Source organism: Betta splendens, chromosome 2 (assembly GCF_900634795.4).
Source record: "Betta splendens chromosome 2, fBetSpl5.4, whole genome shotgun sequence".
NCBI lineage: Eukaryota > Metazoa > Chordata > Actinopteri > Anabantiformes > Osphronemidae > Betta > Betta splendens.
In genome coordinates, this window is record NC_040882.2 from 15,441,818 (window position 1) to 15,466,965 (window position 25,148).

Genomic DNA, 25,148 nt, shown 5'->3' on the forward strand with positions numbered 1-25,148 from the left:
CATGATTGCTAACTACAGAGCTTCTCCTCTGAGCCCAAACGGTCCAATACTCTCAAGGGAGAAACACACATTAAACACTATCAGATCAAACAATGACACTCAATACTACTTTAAACATGAACAAAATGAAAACTGGGGGCAGACTCAAAATTCCTATATTCTAATAATTGCACAGCCATACAAAAAGCACACGTTCCTCCGATGAACGAGACTCAACAAGGGCAGGTGTGCGTCACAGAAAAGGTTCCTAACTGACACCTGCTTAATCAAATCCTAAAAGAGAATATATCCATCTATACTGTACAAACATCATGAGCAATGATTCAACTAACTAATGGTGAACAGTGATTGGTAGTAAATAAGAAACTGATCTGCAACATTCAATTCAAATCATTAAAGTTAAATCTAGTTTTTTTGTAGCAATCACCTCCGAGCATCTGGAAGCTTCTCAGTAACTCAGCTCAGTGATTCTCCTCAGCGATATCCCAGTTTGCCACATGTTAAACTGAGAGAAAGAGAAACATCCTAATATTCACTGGAAACAACTTCAGAAGAAGTCGTCAACATTTCATCCTGGAATAATCAGAGCTTCCATTTTTAAATGACTGAAATAGGAAGACGTTCACAAAGAATCGTTTAGAAATGACAAAGAAAGAACGAAAAAAAGGTATTTATTACATGAATCTGAAAATGACACGTAACGTTTCGCTCATCACACTTCATTTCTACAATACACGCAGAGTCACTGAAGAACCAAGCCAACAGAACCCAAACCCAGGATAAAGAGGTCCGGTGAATGTGGTGTAGAAGGTGTGAAGGTGAATCAGTTTGTCAGAGGAGACTTTGTAGAAGGACAGAAAACCATCAGGACAGTCCACGTACACTGCTACTCTGTTAGACACAAAGGAGGACGAGATGAGTGTTACTCTGCTATTGTGACAAACAGAGTAACCATGGTCATCAGAGCAGAACAGACTCCAGGACTCGTCATTCCATCCAAAGACACAGTCTTTACTGTTTCCTTTTCTTCTGATTCTTCTGTAGCTCACTGATATAGCAACCTTTCCTCTCCATTCAACCTCCCAGTAACAGCGACCAGTCAGACCATCACTACACAGCACCTGGAGTCTCTCATCAAATCTTTGTGGATGATCAGGATATGGCTCATCCTCCTCCACATAGGTCACCCTCCTATTGATGTCAGACAGTTGAAGTTTTCTGTTAACTGTGGTTGTGTTGATTTTGAGTTGACAGAAATCTGATGGAGAGAACAATCCAACTGCAGTTATTGATCTGTCATTTGTTTGATGACGACTCATGACAGTTTGAAGATGGTTAAATGTTGCTGATCTCATTAAAAACACACTTACACTTCCTCAGACCTGGCCTCAACCATTGGGCTCCACCAGGCTCCACCCTGAAAGAAGGAGGGGGTCAGAGCAGCACATGCAGACATATTCCTTACATAGCTTCAATACACACATTGGTTTAGGATTGTGTTCAGATGGACCTCGTATGTAGGGATACTGTACATATTAACCAACAAGTAAGGAATTGGATCTTTATCTTGGAATCTATGAACCAGAACAGACACCTGATTTCATTTTTACTTAGTCACCAACAAATGCAAGTGACACCACAACAGTGTTGCCAGATGTGAAACAAGGAAATGTCTTGTCGCTTTAAAACTATATTTTAACTCTAGCTAAATATCTATTAACTAAAACAACTGCACAAAACTCATGCTAGGACAGTTTATTTAAAGACTATTGTATGTGCATGGAAGTACATTAACATACAGAACCGCCTCATAAGGATAAACTGAATATTATCATTCAGCTAACATATTATTAAACCAGAAGGTCCAGTATATGAATACTTGTGTCAGATTTGTTGGAGCTGCAGAGACAGAACGTTATGATAAAAACATTCAATCAGCAACTAATTATGAAATTGTGACAAACTCTTTAGTTCATCAGATTCAAATGAAGTTTATATGTTCTATCAGAAAGTTGAGTCATAGCAACTGAACTTGAGCTGTGCAGAGTAGAAACGCTTCACCACATCTGCAGGTAGCTTCTTGACAGTTGCCTAGATACCACACAATTAAAGTCCAGATAGGTTTGATAAGATCTGACCAAATTTCAGAATCCGCACAGACCCAATATCAAAAAGAAACTCTGTCTTAGTCCGCGCTTAGTTTTAATTGGCTTTGTCCCAATTAATTATATAATATTGATTACTAATATGTTTCTAGTATGACTAATATTGTTTCTAGTATTGTCAACACTTAACAGACAAAGCAGATTTAACTGGCACCCTGCACTGTCCAAAGCAATGTTAGCCATACAGTCCGTTGAGCCATTCTAGTCCCGTATTTTTGGTAGCCTTAGTAGTCCTGTATGAAGTTGTGTGCTGGGTGGGAGGCAGTACAGGCAGAGACAGAAAGAGGATCAACAAGCTGGTTAAGAACGCCGGCTCTGTCCTGGGCTGCACACTGGAGTCCATGGAGGACGTGGCGGACAGAAGGATGTTGGTCAAACTAACATCCATCATGGACAACCCATGTTTTCTTTTGCACAATGTTTACTGTTGGTGTTTATCTTTGTGTTGGTTTCTCTGGACCCTACTCTGGAACCTATTCTGGACCCTGAGGAACTAGCCAACTATTGGTCCAACTATTGGATTTCAAATTTATTCTTTATTTCTAAGATTCTTGAACAAATTGCAGCTAAACAATTATCTGACCACCTCAATAGCAATAACCTGTACAAAGATTTTTTCAGTCAGATTTAGAAAACATCATAGCATAGAAACAGCTCTGGTTAGATTCACTAATTATCTTCTTTTAGCTTCAGACAATGGTCTAGTTTCTGTCCTTGTCCTGTTAGATCTCAGGGCTGCATTTTATACAATTATTCATAACATCCTATTACAGAGACTGGAACATAGCATCGGAAATAAAGGAACAGCACTGCGATGGTTTAAATGAGTCATTCTTAACCATGGGGCCGCGGACTATCCTTGGGCCCCAAACAAACTGCTCTCCTTCAAGAGTGGACAGGAAAAAATGGGCAAGTCTGGTCTTCATCACCTTCCAGCACTTTGCGCTACATGCAAACACCCACTGGCATGATTCCAGGGCCCACAAGATATGCAATATCAAGAATCCATGATGTGGCATGCTCTTTTGACCTTTTCTTCACTCCTGAAATGATCCAGCTCGTTGTGAACATGACAAATCTACATGGTAGACGTTCAGTGTTAAAATGGAATGATGTGGATGCCACAGAGATTTGAGCGTACATGGGACTTCTCATCCTGGCAGGTGTGTACCGCTCCAAAGAAAAATCTACCTAAGCCTGTGGGATAGCCAGTTTGGCAGACCAGTCTTCAGGGCCACCATGTCCCACAAACGATTTCAATCAATAAGCAGAAGCTTGATGACCGACTCACCCGTCCTGCTCAATACAGGGAGGATAAGCTTTCTGCTTTCCGTAATATGTGGGACCAGTGGAGACAGTGCCTCCCACTCCTCTTCAATCCAAGGAATCAAATCTGTATTGATGAGCAGCTTGTACCCTTCAGAGGCCACTGCAAATTCCGGCAGTACATGCCTAGCAAGCCAGCGAAGTATGGATTAAAAATCTGGGTAACCGCAGATGTTGGTACATCATATGCCTGGAGGTGCCAGGTATATACTGGAAAAGCAGCTGGCGAAGCTCCGGAGTAAGGCCAGGGAATGAGAGTGATCCTGGAAATGACTGAGGGGCTCAAGGGTGTCACAGTTACATGTGACAATTTTTTTACTTCCTACCCACTGTCCCAGGAGCTTCTGAAGAAGAAAGTGGCCCTAGTAGGAACCATCAGGGCAAACAAGCCTGAGCTTCCCCCTAAACTGAAGCAGACAAAAGGGAGAACTGTTTTCTCATCTCTGTTTGCATTCTCTACCACCACCACAGCAGTGAGCTACATTCCACGGCGTGGAAAAAATTTCCTCCTCCTCAGCACCAAAAATTACATGAAATTCATGCATCAGCCTACAATGGAAAAGTGGCCAAATCTAGTGAAATACGTTAAAAATGTCAAATATGACTACCTTTCTTTCAGATGAAATGCTGACATCCCGGAATGCATGGTTTCATAGTGTGATGGCAGTGAGATAAAAAAAGGTGGTTTACATTGAAGTCTAAGGGGCATTTTTGGCCATGATGGCCTCCAGAGGGAGTATCTGGCACTACTAATACTAATGCAATCAAACCAATTTTTTTTTTATCTTTGGCATATCCAAAACTCTAATCAAAACCCCAACCCATCCTCCTACTGTCAGGAAACGCTCGGATGAGGACCCAAATGCACAGCAGAACACAGGTTGACGGTGATCAAAGGGTGGTTTATTCCGGTAGGCAGAGACAGCGTCATGGACAGGCAAGGTTCGTACACGAAAGCCAGAAATAACAGTACCGAGTCGTCAGGCGGAGAAGCGTGGTCAGGCAGGCAAACAAGGTCGATCATTAACACCAGGATACATGAAAACACAGCCGGACAGGAACAATGAACTGGGGGAACAACGATGACACACGAAACAACTATCTGGCAAAATACGAGGGTGAGAGGTGGAGCTTAAATACAAGGTGAGTGATGACTGATGAACTGCAGGTGTGCACAATGACCGGGTGAAGCAGGAACAGCTGTGATGTAACGTAAACCGGAAAGTGAAGCTAGAACCAAAAACAGAGACCGGGAGATTACCAAAATAAAACAGGAACTAATGTACTAAAACGGGAAGCAACAAGAAACAAAACGCCAGATCATGACACCTACTATTTAGTTTATGGAAAATAAACTTGTTTTTGTGTTTTTTGATTAAAAAAAGCATTACTTCACATACAAAAACTGACATTTTAAGGGTTAAGATAAAAAAAATAAAATCAGAAGCATCCTCAGAGCGATTCAGAGAAACCGATCCATGGATTTGTTACCTCTAGGCTAAATTACTGTAACTGTAACTACTGTCCTTACTTCTAGGATGTCTTAACAGCTCCCTAAAAAGCCTACAGCTAATTAAAAATGCTGCAGCCAGAGTTCTGATGGGACTTAGAAAGAGAGATCACATTTCTCCATCCTTCCATTTCTTAGATCACATTTCTCCATCCTTCCTGTGTCCAGTCCCTGGTCCAACCATTCTGCCTATGCTCTATTGATGCTTGTTGCTGTTGCTGTGCTTTTCTCTTTCTCTATCCCCTCACCCCAAGGCAGATTGCCACCAACATCCAGCCTGGTTCTGCTGGAGGTTTCTTCCTCATTAGAGCGTAAGTTTTTCCTCCCCACTGTTACTGTAAATTGCAATTAAAGGCTTGCTGTATGTGGGATCTGTTTGTCAGGGACTCGGGCAGGCGGCGAACCCACATGCACAGCACAGAGGCAGGATTACGATCAGAAAGGTTTATTCTTAAGGCACGGTCAGACGGTCCAGGTCATACACGAAATGGCTCGACAAAAGTACAGGCAGGGAACAGGCAAAAACTCACGGTCAGTAGATACTCCAGGGTCAGGCAGGATACATGGTGCAAACAGGAATAAACACGAAAAACACGAACACTCAGGGAACTCAACTCATGAAACACGAACACTCAGGGAGCTCGAATACGACAATCTGGCAGGGAACTAAGGACACAGGTGGTGGTTAAATACACAGTGACTTGATGACTAACAGAGTGCAGGTGTGGGTAATGAGCAGGGACAGCTGTGACAAGACAAGAAACCGGAAGTAAAGCTAAAACAGGAACAGAAACCAGGAGACTACCAAAATAAAACAGGAAACAACTAGAAACACAAAGCCAGATCATGACAGTACCCCCCCCCCTATGGCGCCTTCCACGGCGCCTACGGAAGCCCCCCCCCCAAACCAGGGCGGGCGGAGGGTGGTCCCAGGCGGAGGGACCGAATCCCTACCCCTCAAGGTACATGAGCAGGGTGGGTGGAGGGAGGACCGGGGGAGGGCCAAAACAATAGTCCACAACAAAGTCCACGAACAGGGAAGACACGAAGTTCAGGGGTTCCCTCACGGAGGGTGATGGCGTGGCGAGACCCTGCCCAGCAGCCGCTGAGCCAGGGTGGCACTCTTAGTGCCCTTGGGCTGGACCGATGTCCCCGGGGACCACCCCGAATGGCAACGTCCTCCGGGCGGACGCTGATCCGAAGGGCTGAGGAGTCGAGGCGGGCGTCGCCGCAGGAGGCAGCGCCATCCGGGCAGCAGGAGGCGCCGAGGGCAAGGCCACCAGTCCGGCGGCCGAGACAAGGACGAGGCAGGGACCAGCGGCGTCCTCCTTGGACCACCGCGACGAGAGGCGGGAACCAGCGGCGTCCTCCTTGGACCACCGCGACGAGAGCCGGGAACCAGCGGCGTCCTCCTTGGACCACCGCGACGAGAAACAGGAACCGATGCAGGTGCGGCCGGAGCCGGGCCGCCAGGAACCGATGCAGGTGCGGCCGGAGCCGGGCCGCCAGGAACCGATGCAGGTGCGGCCGGAGCCGGGCCGCCAGGAACCGATGCAGGTGCGGCCGGAGCCGGGCCGCCAGGAACCGATGCAGGTGCGGCCGGAGCCGGGCCGCCAGGAACCGATGCAGGTGCGGCCGGAGCCGGGCCGCCAGGAACCGATGCAGGTGCGGCCGGAGCCGGGCCGCCAGGAACCGATGCAGGTGCGGCCGGAGCCGGGCCGCCAGGAACCGATGCTGGTGCGGCCGGAGCCGGGACGGGCGCGACCCCCTCCTGGAGGTCCGCCGGGACTACGACGGGAGCGACCCCCTCCTGGAGGTCGGCAGGGACTACGGCGGGAGCGACCCCCTCCTGGAGGTCGGCAGGAACTACGGCGGGAGCGACCCCCTCCTGGAGGTCGGCAGGAACTACGACGGGAGCGACCCCCTCCTGGAGGTCGGCAGGAACTACGGCGGGAGCGACCCCCTCCTGGAGGTCGGCAGGAACTACGGCGGGAGCGACCCCCTCCTGGAGGTCGGCAGGAACTACGGCGAGAGCGACCCCCTCCTGGAGGTCGGCAGGAACTACGACGGGCGCGACCCCCTCCTGGAGGTCGGCAGGGACTACGGCGGGCGCGACCCCCTCCTGGAGGTCCGCCGGGACTACGACGGGCGCGACCCCCTCCTGGGGGTCCGCCGGGACTGCGACGAGCGCGACCCCCTCCTGGGGATCCGCCGGAACTGCGGCTGGCGCGACCTCCTCCTGGAGGCGCGCAGGAACTGCGGCTGGCGCGACCTCCTCCTGGAGGCGCGCAGGAACTGCGGCTGGCGCGACCTCCTCCTGGAGGCGCGCAGGAACTGCGGCTGGCGCGACCTCCTCCTGGAGGCGCGCAGGAACTGCGGCTGGCGCGACCTCCTCCTGGAGGCGCGCAGGAACTGCGGCTGGCGCGACCTCCTCCTGGAGGCGCGCAGGAACTGCGGCTGGCGCGACCTCCTCCTGGAGGCGCGCAGGAACTGCGGCTGGCGCGACCTCCTCCTGGAGGCGCGCAGGAACCGCGGCTGGCGCGACCTCCTCCTGGAGGCGCGCAGGAACCGCGGCTGGCGCGACCTCCTCCTGGAGGCGCGCAGGAACTGCGGCTGGCGCGACCTCCTCCTGGAGGCGCGCAGGAACTGCGGCTGGCGCGACCTCCTCCTGGAGGCGCGCAGGAACTGCGGCTGGCGCGACCTCCTCCTGGAGGCGCGCAAGAACTGCGGCTGACGCGACCTCCTCCTGGAGGTGCGCAGGAACTGCGGCTGACGCGACCTCCTCCTGGAGGTGCGCAGGAACTGCGGCTGACGCGACCTCCTCCTGGAGGTGCGCAGGAACTACGGCTAGCGCGACCTCCTCCTGGAGGTGCGCAGGAACTGCCACTGGCGCGACCTCCTCCTGGAGGTGCGCAGGAACTGCAGGTGCTACCTCCTCCTGGAGGCCGGCGGGCGCTGCAGCTCCAAGGGTGACGGGGACTGGAACGACCGCTACAGGGCCGACGGGAACGGGGAATGGAACGACCGCTACAGGGCCGACAGGAACGGGGTCAGAGACAGGGGTGACCTCTACTTGGCCTACGGGAACGCCCTCAACTTGGCCTACGGGAACGCCCTCTACTTGGCCTACGGGAACGCCCTCTACTTGGCCTACGGGAACGCCCTCTACTTGGCCTACGGGAACGCCCTCTACTTGGCCTACGGGAACGCCCTCTACTTGGCCTACGGGAACGCCCTCAACTTGGTCGACAGGGACAGGAGCTGGAACGACCTCAACTTGGTCGACAGGGACAGGAACTGGAACGACCTCAACTTGGTCGACAGGGACAGGAACTGGAACGACCTCAACATGGCCGACAGGAACAGGAACTGGAACGACCTCAACTTGGTCGACAGGGACAGGAACTGGAACGACCTCAACATGGCCGACAGGAACAGGAACTGGAACGACCTCAACTTGGTCGACAGGGACAGGAACTGGAACGACCTCAACATGGCCGACAGGAACAGGAACTGGAACGACCTCAACTTGGTCGACAAGAACTGGAACGACCTCAACATGGCCGACAGGAACTGGAACGACCTCAACATGGCCGACAGGAACTGGAACGACCTCAACATGGCCGACAGGAACTGGAACGACCGCAACATGGCCGACAGGAACTGGAACGACCTCAACATGGCCGACAGGAACTGGAACGGCCTCTGCTTGGCCGACAGAAACTGGGACGACCTCAACATGGCCGACAGGAACTGGAACGACCTCAACATGGCCGACAGGAACTGGAACGGCCTCTACAGGGCCGACAGGAACAGGAACGGCCTCAATATGGCCGACGGGAACAGGAACGGCGTCCTCCTCTGAGGAGCCGACAGGAACTAGAACGGCGTCCTCCTCTGAGGAGCCGACAGGAACTAGAACGGCCGCAACATGGCCGACAGGAGCTGGAACGGCCGCAACATGGCCGACAGGGACTGGAACGGCGTCAACTCCGGAGCTGGCATGACAGCTTACAGCTGCCGAGCTCGACGGGGAAGACGTCGGGCCTGATTGGGTGGGGTTAACAATCGTCAGACGGGCGGTGCCCTCTGACGGGGACAAGGACGGAACTGGGGTCTGGGCAACACACGACTGATCTGGGGTCTGGGCGACACACGGCTGATCTGGGGTCTGGGCGACACACGGCTGATCTGGGGTCTGGGCGACACACGGCTGATCTGGGGTCTGGGCGACACACGGCTGATCTGGGGTCTGGGCGACACACGGCTGATCTGGGGTCTGGGCAACACACGGCTGATCTGGGGTCTGGGCAACACACGGCTGATCTGGGGTCTGGGCAACACACGGCTGATCTGGGGTCTGGACTAGGTTCGACTGGGCTGGGACCTGGAGACGACAGGGCTGCACCGGGGCATGAGTAACACACGGCTGACCTGACTGAGAGGTGGGGCATGAAGCGACCGCTGGCTGCAGGCCCGGGAGTTGCAGGGCCTCACGCAGGACAGGCTCCCTCCGGACGAGAGCGGCTGCTTCCTCGAACAGTTGTTCTCTCGCGCCCTGGTCTGTAGCCGAATTGGCGGTGTTCATGAGGTGGGCGAAGAGAAAGGCAACTGGAGGAGAGCAGAGGAGGTGGACCCGTCGGGCGACGCTGTCTGGGATGCCTGTTATCAGAGGGACACAGTCAGTCAGAGAATTAAGGGGCTCCTCTGTCGGGGAAGAAGGCTGCTCGGTCCCCATGACCGAGACCGCGGGACCCGGGATCCTGGACCCGCGCCGCCGCCGTCGCCGTCCGGAGCAGCTGCGACTGTCCGTCGTTTGAGGCGCTGGGCGCGGTGTGGACCGGACCTCTGTACCGGGATCCGCATGGTGAAACGGGGCCGCGGCGTCTGGAGCTTGGGCTGGAGACTGGGGAAAACACGATTGAGCAGGAGACTGGGCAAAACACGATTGAGCTGGAGACTGGGCGAAACACGATTGAGCTGGAGATTGAGCAGCGCGCGGCTGAACGGGAGACTGAGCAGCGCGCGGCTGAACTGGAGACTGAGCAGCGCGCGTCTGAACTGGGGACTGAGCAGCGCGCGTCTGAACTGGGGACTGAGCAGCGCGCGGCTGAACTGGAGACTGAGAACCGCGTGAGAGCAGGAAATCCTCCCAGGGAAATAACCATGGAGCTGGGCAGGTTGGTGCAGGCACGACGATCCGACGAGGCGGAGAGGAGGAAACCGAAACCATACTTCCGCGGGAGAGTTATATTTGCCGTAAAAAAACAAGGGAAAAACAGTCACTGACCTGACCGGAGGCTAAGTGCTGGCTGGGTCCAAGTTTGGCCAGATTGTTCTGTCAGGGACTCGGGCAGGCGGCGAACCCACATGCACAGCACAGAGGCAGGATTACGATCAGAAAGGTTTATTCTTAAGGCACGGTCAGACGGTCCAGGTCATACACGAAATGGCTCGACAAAAGTACAGGCAGGGGACAGGCAAAAACTCACGGTCAGTAGATACTCCAGGGTCAGGCAGGATACATGGTGCAAACAGGAATAAACACGAAAAACACGAACACTCAGGGAACTCAACTCATGAAACACGAACACTCAGGGAGCTCGAATACGACAATCTGGCAGGGAACTAAGGACACAGGTGGTGGTTAAATACACAGTGACTTGATGACTAACAGAGTGCAGGTGTGGGTAATGAGCAGGGACAGCTGTGACAAGACAAGAAACCGGAAGTAAAGCTAAAACAGGAACAGAAACCAGGAGACTACCAAAATAAAACAGGAAACAACTAGAAACACAAAGCCAGATCATGACACTGTTGGGTTTAGTTGTGTAAGGTCTTAAAACCTTACCTCGTAAAATGCCTTGAGATAACTTTGTTGTGCTACATAAATAAAATTTAATTTAATTTAATTGAAATTGAATTGTTTAGTTTTTTTTTATTTCATTATGCTGCTGCTGTAAACACAAATATTTCCCCATTGTGGTAAGTCGTATCCTATGCTATCTTATCTTATCTTATTTCTGGGGAAGTCATGTGTTTCAAGTCAAAGTCCTGAGTTAAAGGTCCAGTGGAAGTTTGTTTAAAGAGCTAGTGCCTTCTAAAGCTACATGATTTTGTTTCAGTTTTGGTGTTTTTCTGGTTGTGTCAGTGTTTGGTTATTTATGTATGTTAGAAAAATACATACATAAATAATAATGTATTTTTTGTTTTTATTAAAGTTTGTTTGTTCATTCATGGTTCTCCTTGGGTCCACGAGATACACTCCAAAAAATGATTATTTCCCCTAGTAAAACATATTTATAATTTTTAAGTATTATAAACATAAAAAGTAGGATTTCAAATTATTGTTTTTTAAAATAAAAAATAATGCAAATATGCTCAAAAATTCTAATGTGATAGAAGTACTGGGAAGAAAAAGATTGTCAGTTCGAGCCTGGTTGATCCCACCAGGTTCTTGACTAGGTCACTTTACAGTGGCTCTCTGACTATGTCCAGTGGGGTGAAGGTCAGATGTAGAGAATGCATTTTCCCCAAGAGAGTCAATGAAGTGTACAATTTTTTTGTTTTTTTAAGTTATGTAATTTAAAGGCATAACCCTAACCTGACTGAAAGACTTTACATTAAATTTAACTTCTTACCTTAATGCTGGAGCCTAACCCAGCTGGCTATGGGCGAGAGGTGGGTCGCCAGTCCATCGCAGGGCAACACAGAGACAGACAAGCATTCACACACACACTCACACCTACGGGCAATGGAGAGAGTCCAATCAACCTAATGCACGTCTTTGGACTTTGGGAGGAAGCCGGAGAACCCGGAGAGAACCCACGCAAGCACGGGGAGAACGTGCAAACTCCACACAGAAAGGCACCAGGGCCGTAATCGAACCTAGAACCTTCTTGCTGTGAGGCGACGGTGCTACCCACCGCACCACCGTGCCGCCCTACCTGGAACTTGATCTGCCTTTTTTTTTTTTTGGTTTCATTAGAGCCGCTGATTCTGGACATGATTATTAGAGACTTGGTGGAGCTCTTCACTCAGCGCCAGCGACCTCTTGTAATAGGAGCACTTGGAGATGTCATACACCGCTATCCATGCAAATGTTCAGTTGTATCAAAAGTTATGTGACCTTGGAAATGTGGACCTACCAGCTCGCTGTGTGGCTTAAGTATTTTTCTTACATTTGTGTGTCTAAGAGTATAAGCCATCTTTTTGTGTGCAAGTACCCTTTGCACATGACCCCTGGTTCTGTTGAAGTCTATGCTAAAACAAAACTCTCCATACCTGAGAGTGTCCAGTCTCCAGTGTGGATCCATCAGTCCAGACAGAAGCTTCACTTCTGAGTCTCCTGGATGATTGTAGCTCAGGTCCAGCTCTCTCAGATGGGAGGGGTTGGAGCTCAGAGCTGAGGCCAGAGAAGCACAGCCTTTCTCTGTGACCAGACAACCTGACAACCTGCAGACACACAACCACACAGAGACTTAGTGACCCATGTCAGGGTCCATGTTATCATTGTGTTGTTAGAAAATTGCTAGGTTGTTATCTTTTATCTCATGACCCTGCTCTAAATACACATCATTTTGTATTGTACATGTACAGTATGTTGTGCTTCATACGACCTAGCTCATATATATCTAACATAATGTGAATTATTTTTGATGGTCAAGTTGTCAAAGTCCCCCAAATTTGCAAAAGAAAAATTTTTTTCCTCCGGCACTGTCCTCTTACTTCTATTACTTTCTTCACTTATTGAAGTTTATCTCTCTATTGCTTTGTTAGTTGCATTAGTGTACACAACCTGTACACAGGTTTTATATAGTTTTTGGCTCAGTACTAACACTGTTTAAAAGCTACAATGTGCGTCGGGGCCAGAGCACCCATGTTTACACAGCTGATCGCGCCGCAGTTCTCTCCAGAGACAGACACGAGATACCCTCTGAGCTGCTAGTGAAGACCCGACGTGGGCGCCGCGCCAGAAAACTACGACGGGAGAAAACAAGGCGCTTCAGACCCGCTGTCCCCTCCGTCATCATGGGAAACATGAGATCTCTCCCCAACAAGATGGACGAGCTTGTGGCGCTCACACGTCACCAGCAGACTCAACGGAGAACAGCGGTAAGAGGAAGGGGGGGGGTCTGGCTGTGTTTGTGAACATTAGATGGTGTAAACCAGGACATTGCACTGTCAGAAAGAAGCTTTGTAACAGAGACATTGAGCTGTTAGTGGTGGGCATGAGGCCATTCTACCTGCCACGGGAGTTCACACACGTTATAATAATTGCTGTGTACGTCCCACCCTCCGCTAACGCCGACAATGCTTCTGAGACCCTGCTCTTTCACTTCCTTCAGCTGCTCTGCCCACATACACCCAGTATGTGACCTGCCCCACCAGAGACAATAAAAGACTGGACTTATTTTATGCCAACACCAAAGAGGCCTAAACTGCATCCTCCCTCTCACCGCTGGGCAGAGCTGACCACAACATCCTGTATCTCCTGCCTGTGTATAAACCTGTGATACACAGGCAGCCAGTGGTGCCTTGCACAGTGAAGAGGTGGACAGCTGAGAGCAAGGAGGTTCTCATGGACTGTTTTAACACCACTGTGTGGATGCAGCTCTGGGGAGGACATTAACGCCATCACAGACTGTGTAACGGATTACAGTGGCAGCGGTTCAAAGTGACTAGGGTTTTGCTGCAGTACCGCCGCGTCGCCACGGTGCAGCGAGTGCGTCGCTGACTAAAGATTTTTAATCCTGCAGCCGGCTGGAAAAAATCAGGACGCTAGTCTCGTTTTAACCACCAGGTGGCGCAGCGTTGATTAGAAGCCTCCAAAGCACTACAGCGTAACTGAGGTCCGACTGTTCATTTCTACCTGTAACACACATATATTACACCAGACCTATTTTACTATTAAGTATCTGTTGTGTGCTAAAACATGGGGAGTGTGAAGGGCAACAACTTGTTGATGGCTTAGTTATTTTCTGTTCACTGCGAAGTTATAATCGTTCTGTGTGGTTTAAAACAGGCAGCGCCACAGCAGCAACACATTCTTGTTTTCATTCTCCTCAGCTTTTTCGTGTCTTTAAATAGAAGGCGTCTCTTAAAAATATGTACACACCCACCGCTCTAACATCTGATACAACATATTGGCTTCACATAATTCCATGATTATGCGTCGCGGTTTAATTAACATAATTTGAATGCGCAAGTAAAGACGTAGAGCGCAGTCCATGTGCGACTACAGCCGCTTATTTAGGTTTTAAACTTCCACAACTTGTTAATGAATGTTTTCCAATAGTCGTAGATTTTACGTAAATAACCGTAATAATCATAGGAATTTGTTTTACAGCAGTTGTCGGTCGTAATTTTGACAGGACGCCAGAAATCAGCAGATCTACAGCGACGCATTACAGCAACATGTTTGTTCCTACGCGTTTACTCTGTGTCTGCAGAACTGCAGTTTGACTTGTTTTGACTGTGCGTGTCATTGTAACTGAGGCTGAGAGACTTATTCGACCCGTGTACGTTTCAACACTTTCATTTCCCATCCGTCCATCCAGCCACTTTCACCGGCGTTTTCGTTTCTCTTTCGTTGAGCTGCAAACGGATTTTAATCAAAGCACCGCCTTACAAACCAATAAAACAGGCAAAAATATTTGTTTTTTACAAAAAGACACGGAATTGGAGTTAATATGTTTTATTGTTTAGAGACAAACGGAAAACAAAAAGTCGTTCTCTCGTTACCTCTGCTTATAATTTGGTGGAGACATCAACCTCTTACACAAACACGTGACGTGTTTCGGAGTCATGCGTCCAGACAGAGAGTGACCAATACACAAATGTATGGATGTGCAAATGCGGGCTACGAGAGGAACGGGGGAGTGGCGCACTAGATGTAGCGAGAATTTGTTTTGACTGTGCGTGTCCTTGTAACTGAATGAGTGGCTGATGTGACTTATTCGCCCGTGTACGTTTCAAAACTTTGATTTCCCATCCGTCTATCTATCCTGAATAAAAGCACCGCATTACAAACCAATAAACTGAACAAAAATATTTTTTAACAAAAACACACGGACTTGAATTTTAAGCTGTTTTTTTCGTTTAGAGAAAAACGAAAAACAAAAAACCTCTGCTTTTAATTTTTAATGGAAGCTCATCCGTGGACGGGTCGCGGGGCAGCAGTCGTAGCAGAGAGCTCCCGACTGCCGCTCGAATGAAACACGAGATCGAATGAAATGTGATGTGTTTCGTACTCAGATGACTTGGATCTGAGTTCGACCAAGCTTTTGCTTGTCTCATGTTTGCTCACAGTCGCAAAGGAAATCTACACACCCCTCCCCCTCCCCGTAGAGGCGCATAGACATGCTAATGTGTTGCTACTACTCGATCAGCAGGTGAGAAATACTTCAGCTCCAGGACAAAGCTCCGTGGGAGACAGGGCAGCATCGGGCGGCGTGATCAGCTGCAGGTCTAAGACTCATTAATGCAGCAAGTAGTTTGTTCTACATACGTTTACTCTGCAAAAATAAACGTATGTATTTATCGTAGCTTTCTGGTCTAAGTTATTTGTAGCACTTCGACATTCGTTTAAAATATGCAGTGCTTTTTAAAATGAAAATACTAATATTATTATTTGTTACCTTTATTGTAAACACAGTATTAATTGCACAATTTGGACTGGCGAAGATTTGCGCTTCTTTCATAATAATCATGGATAATCAAGGAAGAAACTGCAGTTCATATTTGTTATTCAGGGACGGTTTAATAAAGATTCAGTATGGTTTTTGACTGAACTGTCAGCCAAGATACGTGCATTATCAAATGAATGCGCCTGTCAGCGGGGAGGACATCAACTCTGCTCTTCAGTCGCTGCTGCCGTCTCCTCCCCAGTTCACACACCTTAACACTAGGACTACTGGGTTTTCTAAATATACCAGTTCCTACTACAAGGTGTTCCTACGAAGTTAACCAGCTGTTTATTTCGTTATTACTCCTTTCACCTGTACCACATAAAGTCATTGCAGAGCTACAGCCATGTTCCTACAAAGTTAACCAGCTGTTTATTTCGTTATTCCCTCTTTCATGTCCGTCTGTTGAATGAAAGTGGGCGTGGCCATCCACGTCCCAGAGCGGTGACACTGGGGGATGGGAAACGCTCATCAACACGCAGGACAAAGATCTGCGTTTCTCTGCTGCTACAGCCTCGGCTGCGTTGGGTTGTTAGTCTCCCTTTCACCTGTACCATATGAAATGTGTTCCTACGAAGTTGCTCAGCCGCTTTCAGAATTCCCCATGCAGGTTTGAACAGGGCAAACATTATTTTTATTTACAAAAAAAATTAATACATTTACAGATTGACCGGTGATGCCGCACGGGTTGCTCTCAGTTAAAACAGCTGTTTGAAGCAGGGAAAAGCGAGTTAGCTGTCCTTGTCGATGCCTTGACAATGTTTTAGCATCGGTTAGATCTCTGAGCCCCGACTTTTATGTCTTCTTTGGATTAAAAAACAAATGTTGAATGTTCTCAAATAATATAATATTGCCGCCCTCCGCGGCTCCCAGTGTTTGTTTTTTTCATTTAAAACGTGGGTGTTACCGGTGGCAGACCTCTGGTCTAGATCATCCTTATTCACTTTTTTAAATTGTAGTAGTGTAACCTTAGTTAGTATTCCTTTTTATTTTTTTTTTATTTTATGTTTGGGAAACGTGACATTTCAGCTACTGTGATTTTATTTGTCATCAACATTAGTTCCTACCTGTCCTTGTTGACGGGGGACAAGAAAGACAAAAGTGTACATGTGCCGTACTGTCTTGCCGTGTGGTGCATTAAAGAAGCATTCCACGTAAAGAAAATTGCCCGTAACAACAGCAAGAAATCAGGGTTACAGTAGCTTGTCTGCCGTAAATCGAACGCTGCACGCGGGAGGGCACACCGTTCAGCTTCCTATTTTCGGTTTTAAACTGCCATAATTTGCCATAATTTACTTACGTTCATAACTTCATACTATAACGCGACCAGCGGTTCATGGTCTTGGCGATTCATGCACTAAGTAATACAACGTTGTCATCTCGTGATCACATGATGATGATGAGACGCTGTTTTTCCAATAATTAAAATAAAAAAACTGCTTCCACTCAGACTCGAACCCCGGACAAAAAAAAACGTTGTGGCCATGCACGTTAACCACTAGGCCACCAAAGACCTGATCATTGGTTGTTCTACAAGAGCCTATATGACGTAAGCAACTACGATGTTTCAGGACCAAAAGTGGGAGTCAATCGCCACCTACAGGCCAGAAGGACGTAACACACTCCTCCTGCAGTACAAACCCGGCACTGACGCGGCAGATTTGAAACCCAAACACGGTGGGGGTAGACACTTTTACCGGCTGCCTCTGTACATCAACTTCTGCTGTGAAAACACCATTCCCTCCAGGCGGGTTCGGTGTTTCGCCAACAATAAGCCCTAGGTCACCCCTGATATTAAAGGTCTGTTAAAGGAGAAGAGAGTGTTTAAATCAGGGGACAGGGAGGAGCTGAGGAGGGTGCAGAAGGAGCTGAGGAGGAAAATATGTGAGGGGAAGATTAGCTACAGGAGGAAGATGGAGGAGCAGCTGCAGCAGAACAATGTCAGCGAGTTGTGGAGACGCCTGAAAACCATCTCTGGCTTCAAAGCACACCCACAGGCTGCGAGGGACGTGAGTTGGGTCAATGAGCTGAACTCACATTTCAATAGGTTTGACACTCCTCCACTTCACACCACCATGAGATACTCCTTCAAACCCTGTCCTTTTCCAGCACCCAGGTGATTAAAGAGCTTAAGAAGACTTAAGAAGATCAAAGCCATGAAAGCAGCCGGACCAGATGGCATCAGCTCCAGACTCCTAAAGTCCTGCGCAGGTGAACGGTGTGAAGTTATGGAATGGGTCTTCAACCTGAGCCTCAAGCTGAGGGTGGTACCACGGCTCTTGAAGACCTCCTGCGTGGTACCAGTACCCAAGACGCTGCATGCCAAAGACCTCAGCAGCTTCAGACCAGTGGCTCTGACATCACACCTGATCAAGAACTATTGAACTTCTGTGCTAGGCACAATCTGGCCATAACTAACCCCATGTTCAAACATAAGGGTGTCCATCAGTGCACATGGCACCAGGACACCCAAAGTCGGAGGTCGATGATAGACACTGTAGTAGTGTCATCAGACCTTCAGCCATATGTTTTAGACACTCGAGTGAAGAGAGGGGCTGGGCTCTTGGCAGGCCCAAATGTATCATGAGTGTTTGTTGGGAACGTCTGACTGAACCCTCTGTCAGCTGGACCTTCAACTCACACCTCCGGCAGAACTTCAACCAGATTTCGAGTGAGGCTGGAGACTTAGAGTCTGAGTGGACCATATTCTCCACCTCCATTTTTAACAGGGCCGTTTGAACGCAAGGTCTGCGGTGGCTGGTGGTAAATTCCCAAACCCGGTGGTGGATACCAGAAGTAAGGGATGCCATCAAGCTCAAAAAGGAGTCCTTTCAGGCCTGGATGACCTGTGGGGTGGATGAGATCTGCTCTGAGTACCTCAAGTCTCTAGATGTTGTGGGGTTGTCTTGGGTGACACGCCTTTGCAACATCGCGTGGACGATGGGGACAATTCCTCTGTACTGGACAACCGGGATGGTTGTCCCTCTTCACAAAAAAGGGGACAATGTGTGTTCCAACTACAGGGGGATCACACTTCTCAGCCTCCATGGGAAAGTCTATGCTAGGGTACTGGAGAGGAGAATTCGGCCGATAGTCCAATCTCGGATACAGGAGGATCCATGTGGAATGTGGCTTTGGGCCTGGTTGTGGTACGCTGGACCAGCTTTACACCCTCGGCAGGGTGATTGAGGATTTGTGGGAGTTTGCCCAATCAGTCTACATGTGTTTTGTGGACTTGGAGAAGGCAACTGCGTCCCTCGTAGCATCTTGTGGGGGGCGCCCCGGTAGTATGGAGTCCAAGGCTCTTTGCCAAAGGCTGTCCAGTCTCTGTACAACCTGAGCAGGAGCTTGATTCGCATTGTCGGCAGACCAGAGGTTTTTTGGGCATGTCCCACCGGCAGGAGGCTCAGGTGAAGACCCAAGACACACTGGAGGGACTATGTCTCTCGGCTGGCCTGGGAGCGCCTTGGGGTTCTACTGGAAGAGTTGGAGGAAGTGTCCGGGGAGAACCCCACAAGATGCCCCCACGACCCAGCCCCGGATAAGCGCTTGAAAATGGATGGATGGGTGCAACAATGGCCTTGTACAGCAATATTAATGCGGTTGCAAGTTCATCTCTACAGATTTACAGTTGCCAGTTTAATAAATTGTATTGCTTTCAATTGTGATTTAGTTGTTTAAGCTGAGCTTAAGCTATATATAAAACACACTAGTAATGTAAAGCTTTTTATATTTCTATAATTTGGTTCTTTGTTTACTCTTCATAAATATGAGACTGTTATTTTAATCAATACTTACCTGAGAGTGTCCAGTTTACAGTGAGGACTCTTCAGTCCATCAGACAGTAGCTCCAGTCCTGAATCTTGCAGGTCGTTGTTACTCAGGTCCAGTTCTCTCAGACTAGAGGACTGAGAGCTGAGAACTGAGGACAGAGCTTCACAGCTTCTCTCTGACAGGTTACACACACTCAGTCTGATGAGAAAGTGATGTACAGGATAAAAAAATGCTAATGTACAGTAAACAGTGTGACATCTGAAAATTATCCATGTACTGTACATAAAAAAAATATTTACTTGATCTGACCTGAGAGTTTCCAGTTTACAGTGAGGACTCTTCAGTCCATCAGACAGTAGCTCCATTCCTGAATCCTGCAAGTCGTTGTTACTCAGGTCCAGTTCTCTCAGACTAGAGGCCTGAGAGCTGAGAACTGAGGACAGAGCTTCACAGCTTCTCTCTGTCAGGTTACAGCCTGTCAGTCTATTGGGCCAACAAAAGTACATATCTATCTTATTTTGTCTATCTCTTATTTTAAATGTAAATGAATATTACATTCGACTTTACATACTGAGCTTTGTTAGAGGCTTTGACCACAGACATTAGCTTTAGAAGAACCTTCTCTGAAGCAGAGAAGTTCTTCAGGTCAAACTCATTCAGACTTTGTTCTGAAGACAGTAAGATGAAGACCAGCGCTGACCACTGAGCAGGAGACAGTTTATCTGTGGAGAGATTTCCTGATCTCAGGTACTGTTGGATCTGTTCCACGAGAGAACAGTCATTCAGTTCATTCAGACAGTGGAAAAGGTTAATGCTTTTCTCTGCAGATGGAAACTTTGAAATTTTCTGCTGAATGTATTGAACAGTTTGCTGATTGATCTGGAATCTACTTCCTGTCTGTCTCGTCAGACCTTGCAATAGAGCCTGGTTGGTCTCAAGTGACAATCCTAATAGGAAGCGGAGGAACAAGTCCAGGTGTCCATTTGGACTTTGTAAGGTTTTCTTCACAGCAATTTGGTAGAACTGTGTCTCTGCAGATTTGTTTGCCCGTTTCTCAGCCGTTTTAGATGTTGATTGTTGTGGTGACAGCAGATTGACTCCAGAGTTAATAAATTTCAAATGAACATGAAGAGCAGCTAAAAACTCCTGAACACTCAGATGGACGAAGCAGAACACCTTGTCCTGGTACAGTCCTCTCTGCTCTTTAAAGATCTGTGTGAACACTCCTGAGTAAACTGAGGCTGCTGTGATATCGATGCCACACTCTGTCAGGTCTGACTCATAGAAGATCAGGTTTCCTTTCTGCAGCTGCTCAAAAGCCAGTTTTCCCAGTGACTCAATCATCTCCCTGTTCTTTGGACCCCAGTGTGGATCTGTCTCAGCTCCTCCATCATACTTGATGTTCTTTACTTTGGTCTGAACCACCAGGAAGTGGATGTACATCTCAGTCAGGGTCTTGGGCAGCTCTCCTCCCTCTCTGGTTTTCAGCACATCCTCCAGAACCGTAGCAGTGATCCAGCAGAAGACTGGGATGTGGCACATGATGTGGAGGCTTCGTGACGTCTTGATGTGGGAGATGATGGTTGTGGCCTGCTGCTCATCTGTGAACCTCTTCCTGAAGTACTCGTCCTTCTGTGGGTCAGTGAACCCTCTGACCTCTGTCACCATGTCAACACAGCCAGGAGGGATCTGATTGGCTGCTGCAGGTCGTGTGGTGATCCAGAGGCGAGCAGAGGGAAGCAGGTTACCCCTGATCAGGTTTGTCAGCAGCACATCCACTGAGGTGGACTCTGTGACATCAGTCAGGGTTTTAGTCTTGTTGAAGTCCAGAGGAAGTCGACACTCATCCAGACCGTCCAAGATGAAAACAAGCTTGAACTTTTCAAAGCTGCAAGTTCCTGCCTCTTTGGTTTCAGTGAAAAAGTGATGAACAAGTTCCATCAAGCTGAAATTTTGCTCTTTCAGCACATTCAGCTCTCTGAAGGTGAATGGAAATGTGAAGTCTATGTCCTGGTTGGCTTTGTCTTCAGCCCAGTCCAGTGTGAACTTCTGTGTTAGGACTGTTTTCCCAATGCCAGCCACTCCCTTTGTCATCACTCTTCTGATGGCTCCATCTCTTCCAGCTGAGCCTTTAAAGATGTCTTCTTGTCTGATAGATGTTTCTGCTCTGTATTGTTTCCTGGAGGTTGTTTCAATGTGTCTGACCTCATGTTCATCGTTGACCTCTCCAGTTCCTCCCTCTGTGATGTAGAGCTCTGTGTAGATCTGGTTCAGAAGGGTTTGGTTTCCTGCTTTAGCGATGCCTTCAAAGACACACTGGAACTTCTGCTTCAAATTAGACTTTAGTTGGCGCTGACAAACTGGAGCAGAAGATCCTGAATGAACAAATAAAAAACGTGATTCATGAAAGAATGACAATTTTATTAGTGTCAATATTTAACCAACTAAACCCACTAAACCCTCCAACCAATCAATAAGTGTGTGATTGTGTCTGTGATGTAAAATGTTATAAATCCTCCTACTGCTCTGCAGACAGTCAGCCAGCTCCTCCTGCTTCATCCTCCTCAGGAAGTTCACTGTGATCTTCAGAAATGCGTCTGTGCTGCTCCTCCTCTGCTCTTCATCCTCAACATCCAACTCCTCCTCATCCTCCCTCTGACTCTCTAAGCATTCTGGGTAATCTGGACTCAGAACCTTCTGGATCTTCTTCAGTTCCTTCTTCACAAACATGACCATGTTTTCCTCCAGCAGCTGGAACAGAAACTATATGAATGACAGCATCCAACTAAAACCATGGAGACAAACATCAGATCCATGTTGGACACACTGACAATCCACTGGTCTAAAAAGTGCAGCATGAGATTATTGTAAACACAACAGATGAACAGTAGTAGTTGTACATGTACAGACCATAAATATGGAGTCCAGGTGTGTTTGGTGCTGCTGGACAGACTGAGCACTGGGAACCTCTGAGCTCTGCAGGTCCACTCTGTGGAGGAACCATGAAGAATGAGTCCACACAGAGACACACACAAGGTAAAGGTCCATGAAGTGATGTTTCATGTGAGCAGTGATTCAGAGACTCAGAGAAGTATTGGAACAAGGAGATTGCCAGAATTAGATGCTTACACTAAGAACATTTAACTACTTCCTACTGTACATTCGCTTGATACTCGATTGTTGGATCCTAAATCAGAGGTCAGACATCAGCTCTAGTGTCGACACTGAAGACAAGCAGTCATCTACACTTACTGTACTAAGAACAAAATCACAATAATTTTTTTTCAGTAGTAACTTCATGGTACTCCTGCAAGTGTAGATGCTTCAAGACATTTCAGGCGTGTTCAACAACAACAACAACAAAGACAACTGACACACAAGGAGTGAGCAGAGAGATTTGGAAAACCAGCAGGAACATTTCATCAATGATCAGAGTGTATATTGGTGTCACAGTTGAATAAAGCTTCTTCACACAAACTTACACTGGGTCAGATGCAGGTTGGTCTTTAAAAATAATACCAAGTTCCTTGGAGTTGGTGCTCTTTAAGGACACACAGCTGGTATCAGGTTCAGTAGGATCTTTTTTCTCATAGAACCTGATAAAAATAAGTTAAGGAACTCTCACATATTCAGTCTATTTTATTCATAAATGACAAAAAATCATACAGTATAATGATGAAATCTTAAATATTGTTTGTGACTTGGAGACAGAATCAGTCAGATGATCTCAGTCATCTCACCTCTGAGCTTTGTTCTGGCTCTCAGGGTCCCAACACAGACTGGTTTTAGAGGGAGGGGCTCCCTCCTCCCTGTCCTCACACAGATTCATGGTGCTGAAATCACATCTACATCAGGTCACACAGACTTTACCTTCATGTGGAGAAGAAACACAAATCGTTCATCTATACATCTGCTAAAATCCTCCCTTCATCATTAGTCCTGTAGCAATATCAGCTGCTCCTTCACTGATGTTCTCTTCTTTTCTGTTTCATATGAGTGTCAGCTGGATGCAGTTAGACAGCAGGAGGCAGAGGAAGCTGCTACCAGCTGCTCTGCTTCTGTCAGTGACCACACTGACATAAAGTAGCAGTAACAAACAAAACGCTTTCTACTATTAATTTATTACACAACTTTTGAAATACATTAATTAAAGAACTCTATTAAGAAAACAACAGATTAACAATTGTGTAACATTAGAAATAGTTGAAATCCAAAATGTATGTATGATGTGATTAAACTTCAGGCAAAGTTTGTTGTTTCCTCTAACTGTGGATAGAATCCAACAGTTGGTAAAAGTGGATCTGATTTTAACCTGTTAATGAAGCGACAGATTGTTAGTTCATAACCTGCACTATCATTCTACAATGAGAAGCTCAACATGCAAAAAGTAACTAACAACTAAAACAATACAAGACATGAAGTGTAGCAAAAATCAAGGTAACAAAGAGTATCTCAACACTGTAGGTGAGTAAATGTACTTCCTAGGTTCCAGGGTTGCAACACAATTAGAGCTACTGTAATACTAAAAGTGACTTACCAGCCAAAACCATTCACATCTAGTGTCTCAGACAGCGGGAGAGCAGTAGTAGCCTTCTCCTTCTCCACAGGCTGAAAAAATGATAGGAGCAAGTTATGTTGTGTTGTTCTTTCTTGTGTGATTTTAATTTATGTTGCCCGAAGTAGCACATTGGTCCTGGGGAACCATTTCATTTCACTGTGTACTGCACTGTATATTGTCAAAATAACATAAAAGGCTACTTGACTTGACTTGACAAGTAGTGTAAAGAAAAAGTACAAGTAGAACTGATCCCTATGACTTCTACAGGGTGGGGCTGCACTGGTAGGAAAAAGAAACAGGTAGCAGATTTTCACAATAAGAGACATCATGTTTAATTAGTGATTGAAGGATGTTTTTTCTTGGGATGAAATATTATTGAAATTGTACTACTATATTACTAAATATGTTTTTAAATTTAATCAATAAATCGAAACCTTTTACAAATTGTGACAGTTTCAACATCTACACGAACTTGAAACATCTGGAGCTTTGCATTTAATATATACATAATTTTAATACATAAAGTATAATACAAAAGTAAAGTAGAAACGTACAATACCTTAATCAAACCATTAAAGCTCTGCTTACTCAGCTTCTTACTGCGAACGTCTTCCCTCTGCTCCTATGTTTGTGTGTGTGAAGCCCCACCTTCGTCTCTATCATTTCATCTCTATAGAAATATGCAGGGTGACTAGTTGGATGTGGTTGGAATGTGGATGTGTTAACAGAAAAAATAGAAGAGAGCACTGTTCCCTCTCAGATGCACACTGCTGACAGGGTATATATATATATATATATATATATATATATATATATATATATATATATATATATATATATATATATATATATATATACACACTCTATTCTCACTCTCCGCGGGTGGTCTCATCCACTTTCCAAGCTCGGGTCCTCTACCAGAGGCCAGGGAGCTTGAGGGTTCTGCGCAGTATCCTTGCTGTTCCTAGGACTGCACTTTTCTGGACTGAGATTTCGGATGTTTTTCCAGGGATCTGTCGTAGCCACTCCTCCAGTTTGGGGGTCACAGCCCCTAGTGCTCCGATCACCACAGGCACCACTGTGGCCTTCACCTTCCAAGCCTTCTCCAGTTCTTCTCTGAGCCCTTG

The 25,148-nt window shown here is 47.4% G+C and overlaps 1 protein-coding gene across 4 annotated transcripts; it reads right to left on the reverse strand.

The window, feature by feature from the left end:
* Window positions 1-654: 654 nt before the first annotated feature.
* LOC114849533 (NLR family CARD domain-containing protein 3-like) lies at window positions 655-24,677 on the reverse strand. Of its 4 annotated transcripts, XM_029141105.2 has the most exons (12): window positions 24,581-24,677; window positions 24,001-24,071; window positions 23,204-23,333; window positions 22,946-23,059; window positions 22,374-22,452; window positions 21,986-22,214; window positions 20,035-21,838; window positions 19,773-19,946; window positions 19,488-19,661; window positions 12,286-12,456; window positions 1,371-1,417; window positions 655-1,258 (listed from the first exon to the last, which is right to left on the reverse strand). In XM_029141105.2, exons 3-12 carry the CDS (start codon window positions 23,290-23,292, stop codon window positions 726-728), a joined length of 3,414 nt encoding a protein of 1,137 aa, XP_028996938.1. In that variant the 5' UTR covers window positions 23,293-23,333; window positions 24,001-24,071; window positions 24,581-24,677; the 3' UTR covers window positions 655-725. The 4 variants fall into 4 exon arrangements, with proteins under 4 accessions (XP_028996938.1, XP_055361529.1, XP_055361531.1 ...); XM_055505554.1 differs by having other exon boundaries at window positions 19,488-19,946; window positions 23,204-23,296; XM_055505556.1 differs by having other exon boundaries at window positions 19,488-19,946; window positions 23,204-23,308.
* Between the last annotated feature and the right edge of the window lie 471 nt (window positions 24,678-25,148).

Excerpts from the sequence above, each read along its gene's own strand:
- LOC114849533 (XM_055505554.1), bottom strand. The coding sequence starts at position 23,292 with ATGAATCTGTGTGAGGACAGGGAGGAGGGAGCCCCTCCCTCTAAAACC. Across the intron at positions 23,060-23,203 it reads AGCCAGAACAAAGCTCAGAG|GTTCTATGAGAAAAAAGATC; the intron begins GTGAGATGACTG and ends TATTTTTATCAG. Across the intron at positions 19,947-20,034 it reads AAAGCCTCTAACAAAGCTCA|ACTGACAGGCTGTAACCTGA; the intron begins GTATGTAAAGTC and ends TTGGCCCAATAG.